Here is a 13813-nt window from a genome sequence, read left to right on the forward strand (position 1 = left end):
TCTGTACATGTCAATGTTTCCAGAAAAAGATAAGATTAAAAATACCCACCTCTTGGTGGTGTTATAGAGATTTTTAAATGACATGATGTATGTAATACCTAGCATTGTGCTTGTGCACAGCAAGAATCTATAAAATGTTAGCGACTGCAATTATTGTTGATGTTGTTGTTACTGAGATGATAAACTCAAGCATAGAGTGAAAGGTCACTTGACAGGGATGTCGCTGATATGACTCAGTGATTAGACCCATCAGAGCTTTTTCTCAGGCTACGCTCCTATGTTATTCCTCTTCTTAGTTTTGTTTTGTTTTTTTTTTCCCTTTCTTAAAGGTCCTGAACAGGCTGCAGAGTAAATATGGCTCCCTGTACAGAAGAGACAACGTTATCCTGAGTGGTACTCACACACACTCGGGTCCAGCAGGATATTTCCAGTACACTACATTTGTGATTGCCAGTGAAGGGTTTAGCAATCGAACTTTTGAGTACATGGTTGCTGGCATCATGAAGGTAGGCAAGGGACCCCAGAGGACCCCAGTGTCATTTCGCATTGCTTACAGTGGTTTAGGAGTGGTTTGGTATGATACGGAGAGTCCCTATAGGATCTCAGTCTGAGCACAGTCTTAGCACCTACTTCCCTTTCTCCTTTTTGACTCCCTTGTAGCTTCTGGTTCCGAGCTGTGGGCTGCTACTCCCGAGGCACTGATTGATTGGGAGAAGAGGGTCCTATGGCAGTAAGCCTCATATAGTCACCCAAAGACACAGAAAACATTTTGTATCTAACCCTTATAAATTATAGGGTCCCACATAGTCAGTTCTCTGCACAAAGTCACTTGAAAAGAAATCCACCAAGGAACTCAAAGTAATTGCAAATAATTTCAAGCCTTCCTTGTATTTCCCAAAGAGCATAGAAGGGGATGCAGTTTACACCACACACCCTCATTTCTCAAGTCCTCTGTTGCAGCTCTAGACTGACATGGGGCTCTGAACTGATACCCTCAAACTCTTCTCCCATTCCTGGTTTGGGTAGCTTTTACTACTCTCTCCTGTCTTCCAGGTAATTATTTTCTCTCATAGAATCCTTGCTAATGTTTTCTTCGTTCCTTTGTCTCTCAGGTTTAGTCTCTCTCTACTTTTTCTCATAAAATTACCACCATCCCCCGCCCCCAAATCCAGGGATCCAACTGGCGAAGGAAGAAATGTCTTTACACCAATGTTTTTCAAAGAGCAAATAACAATCTATGAATGGCTTTATGAAATCAATTTCATAGGTTGTGATAAGCTTTAAAAAAGGAACTAAAAGAGATTGGAAAATAACATAATGCATGACACATAGGGTATAGTTTGTATTGTGAACTTTTGTTTTAGGATACATATCTTGATATGTATTACATTATGATGAAAAATGTATTAATTACTGTATTTCTCAGTCCAAAAAGTTTGAAAAACTCTGCCTTAGAGGGTGTGGGCAGGGGGATGGAGAGTTGTAAGGTCAAGTCTCCCATTTTGGCCATCTGAAATGGCAGACAGTTCCTGACTTGGCAGTCCTGAGACACTCAGGTGGTTCCCTATGCACAGCATTTCTTCATCTCAACCCTGAAGGTCATGTCTGTTACCCCCAGAATGACACCAGCCCTGTGGCTCTCCAACTTTCATCCCATAGCAGGGACAAGTTGGAGACAAAAGAAATTGTCCACAGGGTTCTTCTATTTATATCAACTAAGTCCTAATGCACACCAGGATTTCTAACTTTACAACTTTTTTTTTTTTAACCTATAGAGCATTGAGATAGCACATGCAAATATGAGACCAGGAAAAATCTTTATCAATAAAGGGAATGTGGATGGTGCACAGATCAATCGAAGCCCTTCTTCTTACCTTTGGAATCCACAGTCAGAGAGAGCAAGGTGAGGGTGCAATTATCGAGATAAAATCATGTGTTTCCTTTAAGAACCAGCAACAAAATCTAAGAACAGGGTTGTTACTTGATGGGTATGGTGAGATCCTGAAAGGGTATTAAAGCTGAAATAATTTAAAAACATGCTGATAATCTAAGACAAGCAGAAATAAAAAGAATGCAGAAGCACAGACCAGCCTATGCACACGTCTTCCCCCTTTGCTGGATGTGGGAGTCAGATGTGAATGTTTGAAGGACTCTGGGCTTTCAAAGAAGGCACAACTGTGGTCTCATCTTAGCTTTGTCACTTCCTAGTTGTGTAACCTTTAGAGATCCACTTAAATCTTAATTTAGGGGTTCTCTGCATCTCATCTGGAAAATATAAAAATGTGCATAACATATTTGTTCGACTAATGAATAACTTTTTATTACATTATTCAGAAGAAATTATTTTAGTTCAGGAGAATGTAGTATGAGAGAAGAGATAAAAGAATAAAGCAATTGGTGTGAAGAGCAAGACATAAAACTGGCATAATTGAATGGGACAACTAAGGAAGACCATTATTTTTTAATTTTTTATGTGATGAACGAGGTTTGTGACAGAAGAGAAGTACTTGGCTACTATGGCAGAGTAAAATAATATCGCGGTTCAACTTGACCACTTGACATTTCATATTTGTCTCTATATTTTTTAAAAGATTTCAAAGGAGTTGATTTTTAGAAAATATAATCTGATTTCCCTTGAAAGAACAAAAAAGAACGCTTTAAATTGTAGGTCAGGAATGCTTCTGATTTTGCACATTCCCTGCTATTTTTAAGAGATTTCACTAAAATTTAATATGAGTAGATATTTCAAAGACAAATCCTTTTTTAAGAAATAATATATGCTGTATAATATTGCATATTTTACATAAAAATGTATATTTCATCTCCAGTTAGCTGACCTAATGCCCCTTTGCTCACAGTTGCAAATCATTTCTTTAGCTGAGAAATGAGATCCTGGATGCAGTTTGTAGAACTACAGAGTGTCCGGGAGCCTTGCTTACTGAGAGTCTTTTTGGTTTTGGTTTTTGCGTCAGCTTCTGCTCTGTCATACATGAGGGCCAGGCTCTAACCTAGAACTCACTAAGTTTCTCTGTTTTGCTGACTAGGTATTCTTCAAATACAGACAAGGAAATGGTACTCTTGAAAATGGTAGATTTGAACGGAGACGACCTGGGTCTTATCAGGTACTCTATTTACTTTAAAAAGAAAAAATTTCTGTTTGAATGATTTTCCTTAATTACAGGGGAGAAAAAGAGACCAGAATAGTGACAGCAGAGGCTGAGAATCAGCTGAGTGGTTGAGTCATATCTGGGGTCCAGCCATGGGCCCTCAGGCAACGTTCTCAGCATTCCACGGCTTAGTTCCTCACCTGTAAAACAGGGCTAATAAAAGGATTATGTGAATGAGGGATCTGGGTGAAGAAGTTTAGCATAGCGTCTGATATATGATAGGTAAAGTAAATGCTAGTGGTTATTACTGTATCAAGATCTCATATGGTGGTGGGCAATGATCTCTTGGAAATGAGAAAACAATCTGACCAACCAGCAAATGATTATGGATTTGAGGTTACTTACCTAAAAGGATTAAGTCTAATGTAGGACAATGCCAGTTAGTGATGAAAGCAGAACCGAGACCACCTAACGGAAGCAGATGAGGCAAAATTACAGCTTGGCACAGATTTTAGCTCCATTTTATACATAAGAAAACACATGAATTTTGTTTTCTTTGACAAGAAGGCATTTGCATTCATATGTGATTTTGGTTGCTGCGATTGAACTGACTGAGGAATTGTCTGGGTGGGTAACAGTCCCAGACACCTTGACCCGTGGACTTCCAAATTGACACAGAAATGCCCTAAGGAAGCAGATGATAGCGTGTAGGTGCAAAAGTCAAATGGCTTGTGTTCATTCTGGGCTCTCATTCTTAGTGGCTGTGTGACTTTGGTCAAGTTACTTAACTGCTGCATCTCAGTTTTCTTACTGTAAAATTGAGGGATAAAATGAGTCCTTAAATGTTGATAATAACTGTTCTTAAAGGTGGTAGGAGTCTGCCGGGGGATTATAAAATATCTGAGTGAAAGTTTCTATGTGAATAAAATTAAGTAAATTGAAAGTAATACGAGGTGAAGAAAAACATTGAAGACTGACCCACAGTTCAGATACTAGGGTTGGTCCTATAACTGGATAGAGAACAGCATGGTGGTAAGGAGTTTGGGTTTTAGCATTTAGGTTTTAGATATAGGTTTTAGGACTTGAATTCAAGCCCCAGCTCTGCCCCTTACTAGCCCTGTGGCCTGGGGAAAGTAATTTATCTACTTGCACCTCAAGTATTTTGTTTGAAAATGGGAATAATGATACCTCATGGGATTGTTTGGAGATTAAATGAGATAGTGCATACAAAACTCTAGTTCTATGCCTGGCATAAAAAGAGTTTAATAATTTTAGCTAAAAGGTAAATAGTAGAATAACATTCTACCTCTTCTAAAAATGCCATTATTGGCATCTCAGAGTGCTTGAAATTCTTAGCATTGGTGTTACTTCTTTGGGGTTAAAGTGAGGTCACTAAAAATTCCCTGATAAAATAAACTTTATTATGTGGGTTGATATAATAGGACTCATTCTTTGATTACATTTAATTCATCTACTGATTAGTTGCCACCTAGCATTTAACTCAATAGACTTTCTAAATGTCAGGCATGCAACTGTGTGCTTGGGGTATATTATTATGAATAAAGCATAGTCCCTATCTTAGTTTTATAGGCTAGTGGGGTGATCTGGGCAGGAGACAGAGACAGACAGACAAGTAATCATAACATAGTCAGATGGCCATCAGTGCTGTCACCTGGGCATAAATAAATGCTGTGGGAATTTGGAGGTGGTAGCACTGAGCTCTACCTGGGAGCATAGTGGAAGGCTCCAAAAAGGAAATGACACTGAACTGGACCTGAAGGAGCCATGGGATTTGTCATGGAGCCATGAAAAAACTGCATTGTGAGGCCAGATTATGGGCTTAGGTCAAGGAGTGGCTGAGAGAAGAATCTAGAAAGGTAACCTAGCTCTCGATTTTGGAGCACTTTAATGGGGAATTTGGTTAGGAGACAGGATAAGGACATGTATATATGACTAGTTAGAGAATTCCCAATTTGTTAGGAGAAGAAAGTGCCTTTTCCCTTATAGTTTCTACTTAACTCTTGGCTGAATGACTGAGACCATGCATGATTCCCTTTTTTAAAATTTTATTTTATTTTAAAATTTATTTTTAATTTTATTGGATTATAGTTGATTTACAATGTTATGTTAGTTTCAAGTGTACAGCAAAGTGATTCTGTTGTATATATACATATATTCGTTCTTTTATTTTTTATTTTTTTAACATCTTTATTGAAGTATAATTGCTTTACAATGGTGTGTTAGTTTCTCCTGTATAACAAAGTGAATCAGCTATACATATACATATATCCCCATATCTTCCCTCTTGCGTCTCCCTCCCTCCCACCCACTCTCCCTATCCCACCCCTCTAGGTGGTCACAAAGCACCGAGCTGATCTCCCTGTGCTATGCAGTTGCTTCCCACTAGCTACCTATTTTACATTTGGTAGTGTATATATGTCCATGCCACTCTCTCACTTTGATTTAGTTTCTGAATCATTGAAGAATGCCAAGAGGACACTCAAAATGCTATTTTTGGGACCAGATTCTCTTTGCTTCCTTGCATATAACTATATAACATCTCTGGAAGTCCCAGGGTCAACTGTCAAGGTTATAACAATGCTTTTCCATCTGCTGTGCTTAACAGCCTGCAATAACTTTCTGTTGTTTCTATAGCTGCCGTATATTATCCTTGATGAAATTGCCCCTGCAATTGCCTCTTGTTGCATAGGGATAATTGCTCTTTGAATACATTAAAAATGATCCAAAACATAAAGTCAAATCTGGGCTGCTAAGTAACTCAGCCACCAAATGTAGGTACCTGCTGTTAGGCAGGATTCCAAGGTATGAGGAGTTTAGAAGCACAGAACCTCAGATTTGCAGAGCATGAAGATCATCAAAGTTTAAACTTCAGCTGAGGCCTAGAAAGGTGATGCGACCTGCCCAGTGTCACAGCCAAGACTATTCTCTTCACCCTGAAAACCATGTTGAAGTTCATAATTTATTCCTTGCTACTTGCATTGTTGTTTTCATTTCTTCATTCAACAAGTCTGCACCAGGCACCTACTATGTGCCAGGCAGTGCTTTTCAGTCCTTGGAATGATGCATTTCCAGTAAATGGTCATAAAGTCAGGAGTCAAATACCTGTGTCTATGCTCCTTGAGCAAATCCTTTAAAATCTCTGAGACTCAGTTTCCACAGTTCTCAAATGTAGATGTAACATCTCTCCACATAGAGATTATTATGCATTCATTCATTTATTAAATATTGTGGAAGATGTGTGTCATGAACTGAACTAGTACTATACAGATACACTGAGAAAAAAATTGGTGTCCTAGTTGTGGTTCTTATAGAACTTATAGTCTACTGGTGGAGACAAAAGGTAATCATATAGTCATACAAATGCATGTATAATTATAATTGGGTTAACTGCTAAGAAAGGAAGTTATGAAGAGCTATCTTAAAGGGACTTGACCTGGTCAGGGAGATTGGGAAAGGCTTCCCTGAGGAAGAGACAATGGAACTGAAAACCAAAGGAAGGGTAAGAATTAACTGGCAAAATGGGGGGGGGGTAAAAAAGAACATTTAACACAGATGGGAAAACATGTGCAAAAGTCCTGTGGCCTGTTTGAGGTGCTGATAGGTCTGTGTGGCTGGAGTGCGAGGACAGTGGGGCAGGGTGTTGTGAATTAAATTCAGAGGTAGAGATGAGATGCCATGATAAAGATTTGGGTCTTTAAACAAAGGGGAATAGAAAATCACTGAAGTGTTTTCAGCTGGGGTTGGGAGTTGGGGGCTCTTGATGGGTTAGGAAGAGTAGTGACTTGAGGGACGAAAGAATTATGTGCATGCAACTATTCCATAATCCATCAAGTCCTCTACAATTGTGAGGTCAACATTTGCCTCAGTTGATCTGTCTATAAGGAAAATGTTTCTTTTTGACTGATACTACTGTATGCAAAAACAGTAAATGATTTTTCTCCAGATGTGGAGAACATGTTTGGGATGTTCTGAATTAAAATATAAGCTGTGTGGCGGTCACAAAATTCACTTTGGGAGATTCTGGAAGGCACCTCAAAGAAGGTGTCTGTGGAGTGGAGTTCTGGGAGATCCTGATGTAGTAAGATGCTACGGAACGAAGAAACGATGAAGGGAGAAAACAAAACAGGTTTCAAGTATCTGTACCAAAAGACAAATCACAGGGGTGGGCAGATAATCTGAATGGCGTCTCTGGGTGGTGGACAGCCCCTTCTCACCCAGTCTCCTTAGCACGGGAGGCTCTGGGAGTGGTAGCTGGGAACATTGACTCATTTCCTCAAGTGTGGTGCAGCGGGACAGGCTCTGTCTCACTTCTCTTCCCTTCTCCTATCTTCTCCCGTCTGCCAAGTTTCCTTTCTCAAGTTTGTAGGAGTGGCATGGACCCTCCTTTTTTTTTTTTCTCACCTCATTACCCCTTTAGGAGTCAGTATGGCACGGCTCCTATTCGTCAGAGCTGTAAGGAAGGTCTGAGCAGGTTTTTGAATGATTTCTCTATTGTCTTCTGTTTTACACATTGCAAATCTTTTTATTTTTACAGAAAGGGGTTATCCTTTCAAGGCACATTTTCAGAAGACAACAAGGGGCAGTGATTTGTGCAACCTATTTGAATAATTTATGTACACACTTAGAAAAACCCAATTTATTAAACTAATTCATTCGAATGATACTTATGGAACTCCGTTTGAGGGGTGTGTGTGTGTATAAATCTTCTCTATGATTTCTGACTATGACTTCCTGAATTATAATTTCTAACTGTTTATTCTCTATGGCTCTCTATTCTACCCCCTACATTCTCTCCTCAGTGTACTTAACCCCACGCCGAGAGCAAATGTGGAAACCTCAGTGACTGCCTTTCACCAGCCATTCTTGACCTCTTCTCTTTTCTCCATCTCATCATCATGTCTTTATAAATACCTTGTCCATTAGCCTTCGCTCTGGTTTGTGAAGCCCCACTCTGTTTCTACATCCTGAATTTCTCTTTCCTATTCTGCCTCTTCTATGTTGTTGTGAAGCTTGATGCTGTCTTTTTGTTCCAACTTTCCTACCAGCTTATTTGTGCTCTCCCTTTTCAGTGAAGTGTAGGCCTTGGTTATGTAGTGAGTTTTCATTCTGTGTCTAATCCATCCCCATGTAAAGTGAAGGTGCTTAATAAGGGCTTTCTGATGACGAGGGTGATGAGAGTTGACTGATAGCAGAGACTAATCATACTTGTTAATTTAAATTGTCCCAAGTTTAGAAACCAAAGCTGTAAAAGCCAGCTGTCATTAACTGGCAGAAGACATTGGACTTACTTTCCAAAGTCAACCATGGTTAATATTCAGGTACATTTTCTTCTGCCCATTTTCCTATGTGGAATGTATGATAAGAAATAAACATGACTAAAAGGTCATTCTTTCAAGGCAGATGCTCTCTTGGTTTCATATACTATGGGTACTAGAAGCTTTAAAATACTATAAAAAATATTAACAATGTTATCTCCATGTATCTCAAGTGTTTTTTTATTTGTTTTTGTAATGATTCTCTTTATACCTAATAATAGTTTTTTTGTCTCAAAAATCTATGTATTTTCAGTTAATATAGCTAACTCAGCTCTCTGTAGGTTAGAATATGCCATGCATATTTTTTCTATCATTTTCTTTCAACTTTTATTCTTACATTGTAGAGGTGTCTGTTATGAATATCATATAGCTTTATTTATTTGTTTTTTACTCTGATAATCTTCATCTTTAAATGAGTGAATTTAGTTTATTTTTATGAATTATGATTATTATATATCTGGACTTGTCTATATCTCTTCACTTTGCTATTTATCTCACTTTTTCAGTGCTTTTTATTCTTTTTGGGATGATAGACTAAAAAAAATCTTTAAATGGAAAATTATAGTTTCCAAAGATGGTGGCAACAATAGCTCTTATCTTAGGTAGTCTATACAAAGTGACCTTGCCAGTCCCCTTCAAGAGTGGAGATTTTTCCAGCCCTTGAAACTTGGCCAGCCCCGGGACCACTTTGATCAATAAAAGATGAGAGAAGTGACACTATGCCAGGGCTGGCAAAGTTGTTTTTTAATAGACTTTATTCTTTAGAGCAATTTTAGATTCACAGCAAAATTAAAGTACAGAGATTTCCCATATACACTTGCCCCCAAACAAGCACAGACTCCCTCATTATTAACACCTCCCACCAGAGTGGTACATTTGTTACCATCCATGAACCTACGTTGACAGGTCATTTTCACCCAGAGTCCATAATTTACATTAGAGTTCACTCTTGGTGTTGTACAGTGGTTTTTAAAAAATCTTCCTTTTGTTCATGTATTTCCTAAAATTTCTAAGGTGAACAAAAATAAAAATTTAAAATCATCTGGTAATCCTGGGCCTCAATAACTTCTAATATTTTGTCATATAGCCTTTCAGACCTTTACCTAATCATGTTTATTTTTTTTTATTTTTTGAAAATGATACTTTATTGTACATACAATTTGGCAACTTTTTCATTTAGAATTACCTTATGAATATCTTTCAGTGCTACGTAGTATTTTTTATTTTTATTTTATTATTATTTTTTAATATCTTTATTGGAGTATAATTGCTTTACAATGGTGTGTTAGTTTCTGCTTTATAAAAAAGTGAATCAGCTATACATATACATATATCCCCATATCTCTTCCATCTTGCGTCTCCCTCCCTATCCCACCCCTCTAGGTGGTCACAAAGCACCGAGATGATCTCCCTGTGCCATGCAGCTGCTTCCCACTAGCTATCTATTTTACATTTGGTAGTATATATAAGTCCATACCACTCTCTCACTTCGTCCCAGCTTACCCTTCCCCCTTCCTGTGTCCTCAAGTCCATTCTCTATGTCTGCGTCTTTATTCCTGTCCTGCCCCTAGGTTCTTCAGAACAATTTTTTTTTAGATTCCATATATATGTGTTAGCATATGGTATTTGTTTTTCTCTTTCTGACTTACTTCACTCTGTGTGACAGACTCTAGGTCCATCCACCTCACTACAAATAACTCAATTTCGTTTCTTTTTATGGCTGAGTATAGACATTTCTCCAAAGAAGATATACAGATTGCCAACAAACACATGAAAGGATGCTCAACATCACTAATCATTAGAGAAATGCAAATCAAAACTACAATGAGGTATCACCCCACACCGGTCAGAATGGGCATCATCAAAAAATCTACAAACAATAAATGCTGGAGAGGGTGTGGAGAAGAGGGAACCCTCTTGCACTGTTGGTGGGAATGTAAATTAATACAGCCACTATGGAGAACAGTATGGAGGTTCCTTAAAAAACTAAAAACAGAACTACTATACGACCCAGCAATCCCACTACTGTACATATACCCTGAGAAAACTATAATTCATAAAGAGTCATGTACCAAAATGTTCATTGCAGCTCTATTTACAATAGCTAGAACATGGAAGCAACCTAAGTGTCCATCGACAGATGAATGGATAAAGAAGATGTGGCACATATATACAGGGGAATATTACTCAGCCATAAAAAGAAACGTAGTATTTTTAAAATCACCATTTAAAAATTGTTGTATAGTATTCCATTATATGTATGATAATGTACCAAACAAATCACCAATCATTTGACATTTCAGTTTATAGCTTTTTTCTATCATAAAGGACACTGTGATAAGCATTCATGAACAGATATCTTGTATCTATTGCCAATGATTTCCCTAAGCTGAATTCCTAGAAGTGGGGTTGCTGCGCCAATAGAGGAATATTTATTATTACAGCTTTTCTCATAAATTGCCAAACGGTCCTCTGGAAAACTTGCTGGTTTACACTGCTTCTACCCAAGCACGAATGCAGCATTGTTTCCTGTGCTCTTGCCAGTTTTGGTATTATCATGCTTTACAAATGTTGTTAAGTAATAGCCCCAAAAAAGCCAAATCACTCTTGTTTTCCTTTCAATTTCTTCAGTTCCTGGGTAGTTAGGCTGAATTAAAAAAAAATATTCTTATTGGCTACTTCTTGTTTTACTTTTGTTGATTGCTTAATCATACTATTTAGGCTGCAACAATTTTGATTGCAGTAACTTAATGAACTTAATGGAATCCACCCAAACCAGATATCTCTCCAGTAACATTATTGCGAGGGTATTTTTGGTTTTTTGGGGTTTTTTTCATCCAGGACTTTTGAAGATAACAAAATGAGTAGTTGAGAATGGACATCACTTCTCTTGAGCAGAGATGGTAGAAAGATTCTCCAGGATGCTGGCCACCAAGTTCACCTGTAACTTTAGAAGAGGTCCTCTGGCTACAGCTCATTGTTCTCCTTTAATCTGAGCAGTCTGGTCTGGAGTCATTGCTTCTGCTTGTTTCAAATTCAGGTTGCCCTTTGGGTAAAATTCCGGGCCTAATAACCCTTACAATATAATACGATGAAACACCCTTTGCTTTCCTTTTCCCAGTAGTCTGTAGTGGGGTAAGGCCAGGAGGATGGTAAGGCAGGTGAAAAAGTGGTGTGTTAATTCCGTGTGTGTTAAGAGGTGTTCGTTAATGCCAGGGGATGCAATAGACCATGAAATTCCAGTGGGTTAACACATTAAAGATTTTAATGTGCACATTTCCCACTCATGCAAAGTCTAATCAAAATTGGGTGGTCCTTCTTCACATATGTTATTGGCCAGATTCACATGCCCCACCCTGCCAGAGGGACTGGGAAAGAGAGGACAAGGTGGTATTTTGTAAGCCCTCAAGTCTCTGCCACAAGAGGGCAGCGTTTCCTCATTTAATTATTTAAAGTTTATATTACATGGGGTGAATATACGTGTGTTGAATACACACATGCACACACATCATATATTTTAATATTGTGTTTGCCTTATGAAACACACGTATACACAGGGCTTTGGATATCTTTTTCCCTTTTAGTCATCATCAGCACCAGCGGCAGCAGTATCAAAATCAGCATCAACATCATCAAAGTGATGATTTATTCCATTCTTAGCACAAACCAGTCTTTGTGCTAAGCACTTCAGATGTTTCTATCCCTTTAATTGTCAAATGCCATGAGGTAGCTAATACTATTATCATTATGTTACAGATATGAATACTGAGTTTCAAATAGGTTAAGTAACTTGCGTCTGGTACCAGAGCTCTTAGCCACTAAGACATATGGCCTCTATAATAGTTTCTTAGGGTTTCCATAACAAAGCACTACAGAGTGGCTGGCTTAAAACAGCAGAAATTTATTCTCTCACAGGTTGAGAGGCCAGAAGTCTGAAATCAGGGTGTTGGCAGGCTTGGTTCCTTCTGGATGCTCTGAGGGAGAATCAGTTCCACGCCTTCCTCTTAGCTTCCGGTGGCTGCCAGCGATCCTTGGCTTGTAGATACATCACTCCGATCTCTGTCTTCATTTTCACATTGCCTACGTCTCTATCTCTGGGTGTCTCTCTGTCCCTTTCCTCTTGTTATGAGGACACTAGTCACTGGATTTTAGACCCAACCTAAGCCAGTATCATTTCACTTGATCTTTACCTTGTTTACACTCTAAAGACTATGTCTAAATAAGGTCCCATTCTGAGGTTCTGGTAGATGTGAATTTTGGGGGGGACACTATTGAATCCACTACATCATCTTCTCTTGTATTTGTCCAAAGGGCTCCCATGTTATTACACATCTTCATGAACACTACCTTTGAATGGAGGTACAATATTCTCTCCCCCTATTGGTGGGCACTTAGGTTGGAGATGGCCACACCTAGCACGTAGGACTTGGTGCACAGCACACAAAGGCGCTCCTTTCTCTGGGCTGACTAAGGTGCCTCGCTCGGGGAGCTGAGAGGGGGCTGGATTTCAGCCTCCACTTACCCCTTTGCCAGTCACCTTTGTGCAGAGCATGACCTCCATAAGAACAGGACGGCTCAGGTCTGAGAGAATGGAACCTGGGACGGGTTGTTATTGCTTTAGAATATTTAAGAAGCTCAATTCTGCATTTGGCTTTTCTGCTTCAGAATAGGAAGTACACAACGTCTGAATTGAAAGAGACACTAGAAAATGTCTCAGTGACACAGGAGAGAATAATTATACTATTCTGTATTAATTTGCTGTTTATTGATTCACAAAGCATAGTTGAAATCTATTTGTCAGTCTTAGGAAACAGGGATCTAGAAATTTTAAGTAACTTTGCTCCTTATAATGATAAGATTTCAAATCTCTTGACTTTCCTCAGCACCTTGACTGCATCATGCTGACTCAAGTAGAGCCCTGCCCTAGCTGTGACATAATCATTATTTTAAAAAGTTTATTATCAAAGACATAGTCATCCTTTTATGTCTATATTCTAACTTCTTTTGAAACTACCTAAACCTTTCTTCCTCTCTCTTGAACTTTGCTTTGATGAATACTTTTTGACCAGACAAAATAAACTGTAAGTAAGCATTCTTAAATTAAAATGACCACTTTTCTGCCTATCTTTATAAATATTCATCTCTTACCAAAGTACTTTGGTTGCTGTGACAAACCTGATATTTTTATAGCATATATTTTAAAGGGCAGAGGAGGAAAAACAGTATCTTCTTATTCTGAAATGCAAAGAGCTTTTTTAAATACATTTTTTTTCAGTTTTGTAAAGAAAAAATTCAATTAATTTTCTATGGCCTAAAATAAATGAAAATAAATAAATAAGAATTCAAGCCTATAGTCTAATTATAGACCAA

The 13813-nt window shown here is 38.3% G+C and overlaps 1 protein-coding gene across 7 annotated transcripts in view; it reads left to right on the top strand.

The window, feature by feature from the left end:
• LOC309642300 (putative neutral ceramidase C) overlaps window positions 1-13813 on the top strand; it is an 85331-nt gene that overhangs the window by 17995 nt on the left and 53523 nt on the right. For all 7 annotated transcript variants that reach the window (XM_082423700.1, XM_082423699.1, XM_082423697.1 and 4 more), the window contains 3 exons: window positions 330-506; window positions 1776-1903; window positions 3045-3122. In XM_082423700.1, coding sequence (XP_082279826.1) covers window positions 330-506; window positions 1776-1903; window positions 3045-3122 — 383 coding nt within the window. The remainder of the gene's footprint in view (window positions 1-329; window positions 507-1775; window positions 1904-3044; window positions 3123-13813) is intronic.

The sequence above is a fragment of the Balaenoptera physalus genome, assembly GCF_965194825.1.
Source record: "Balaenoptera physalus genome assembly, chromosome: 14".
Classification (NCBI taxonomy): Eukaryota; Metazoa; Chordata; class Mammalia; order Artiodactyla; family Balaenopteridae; genus Balaenoptera; species Balaenoptera physalus.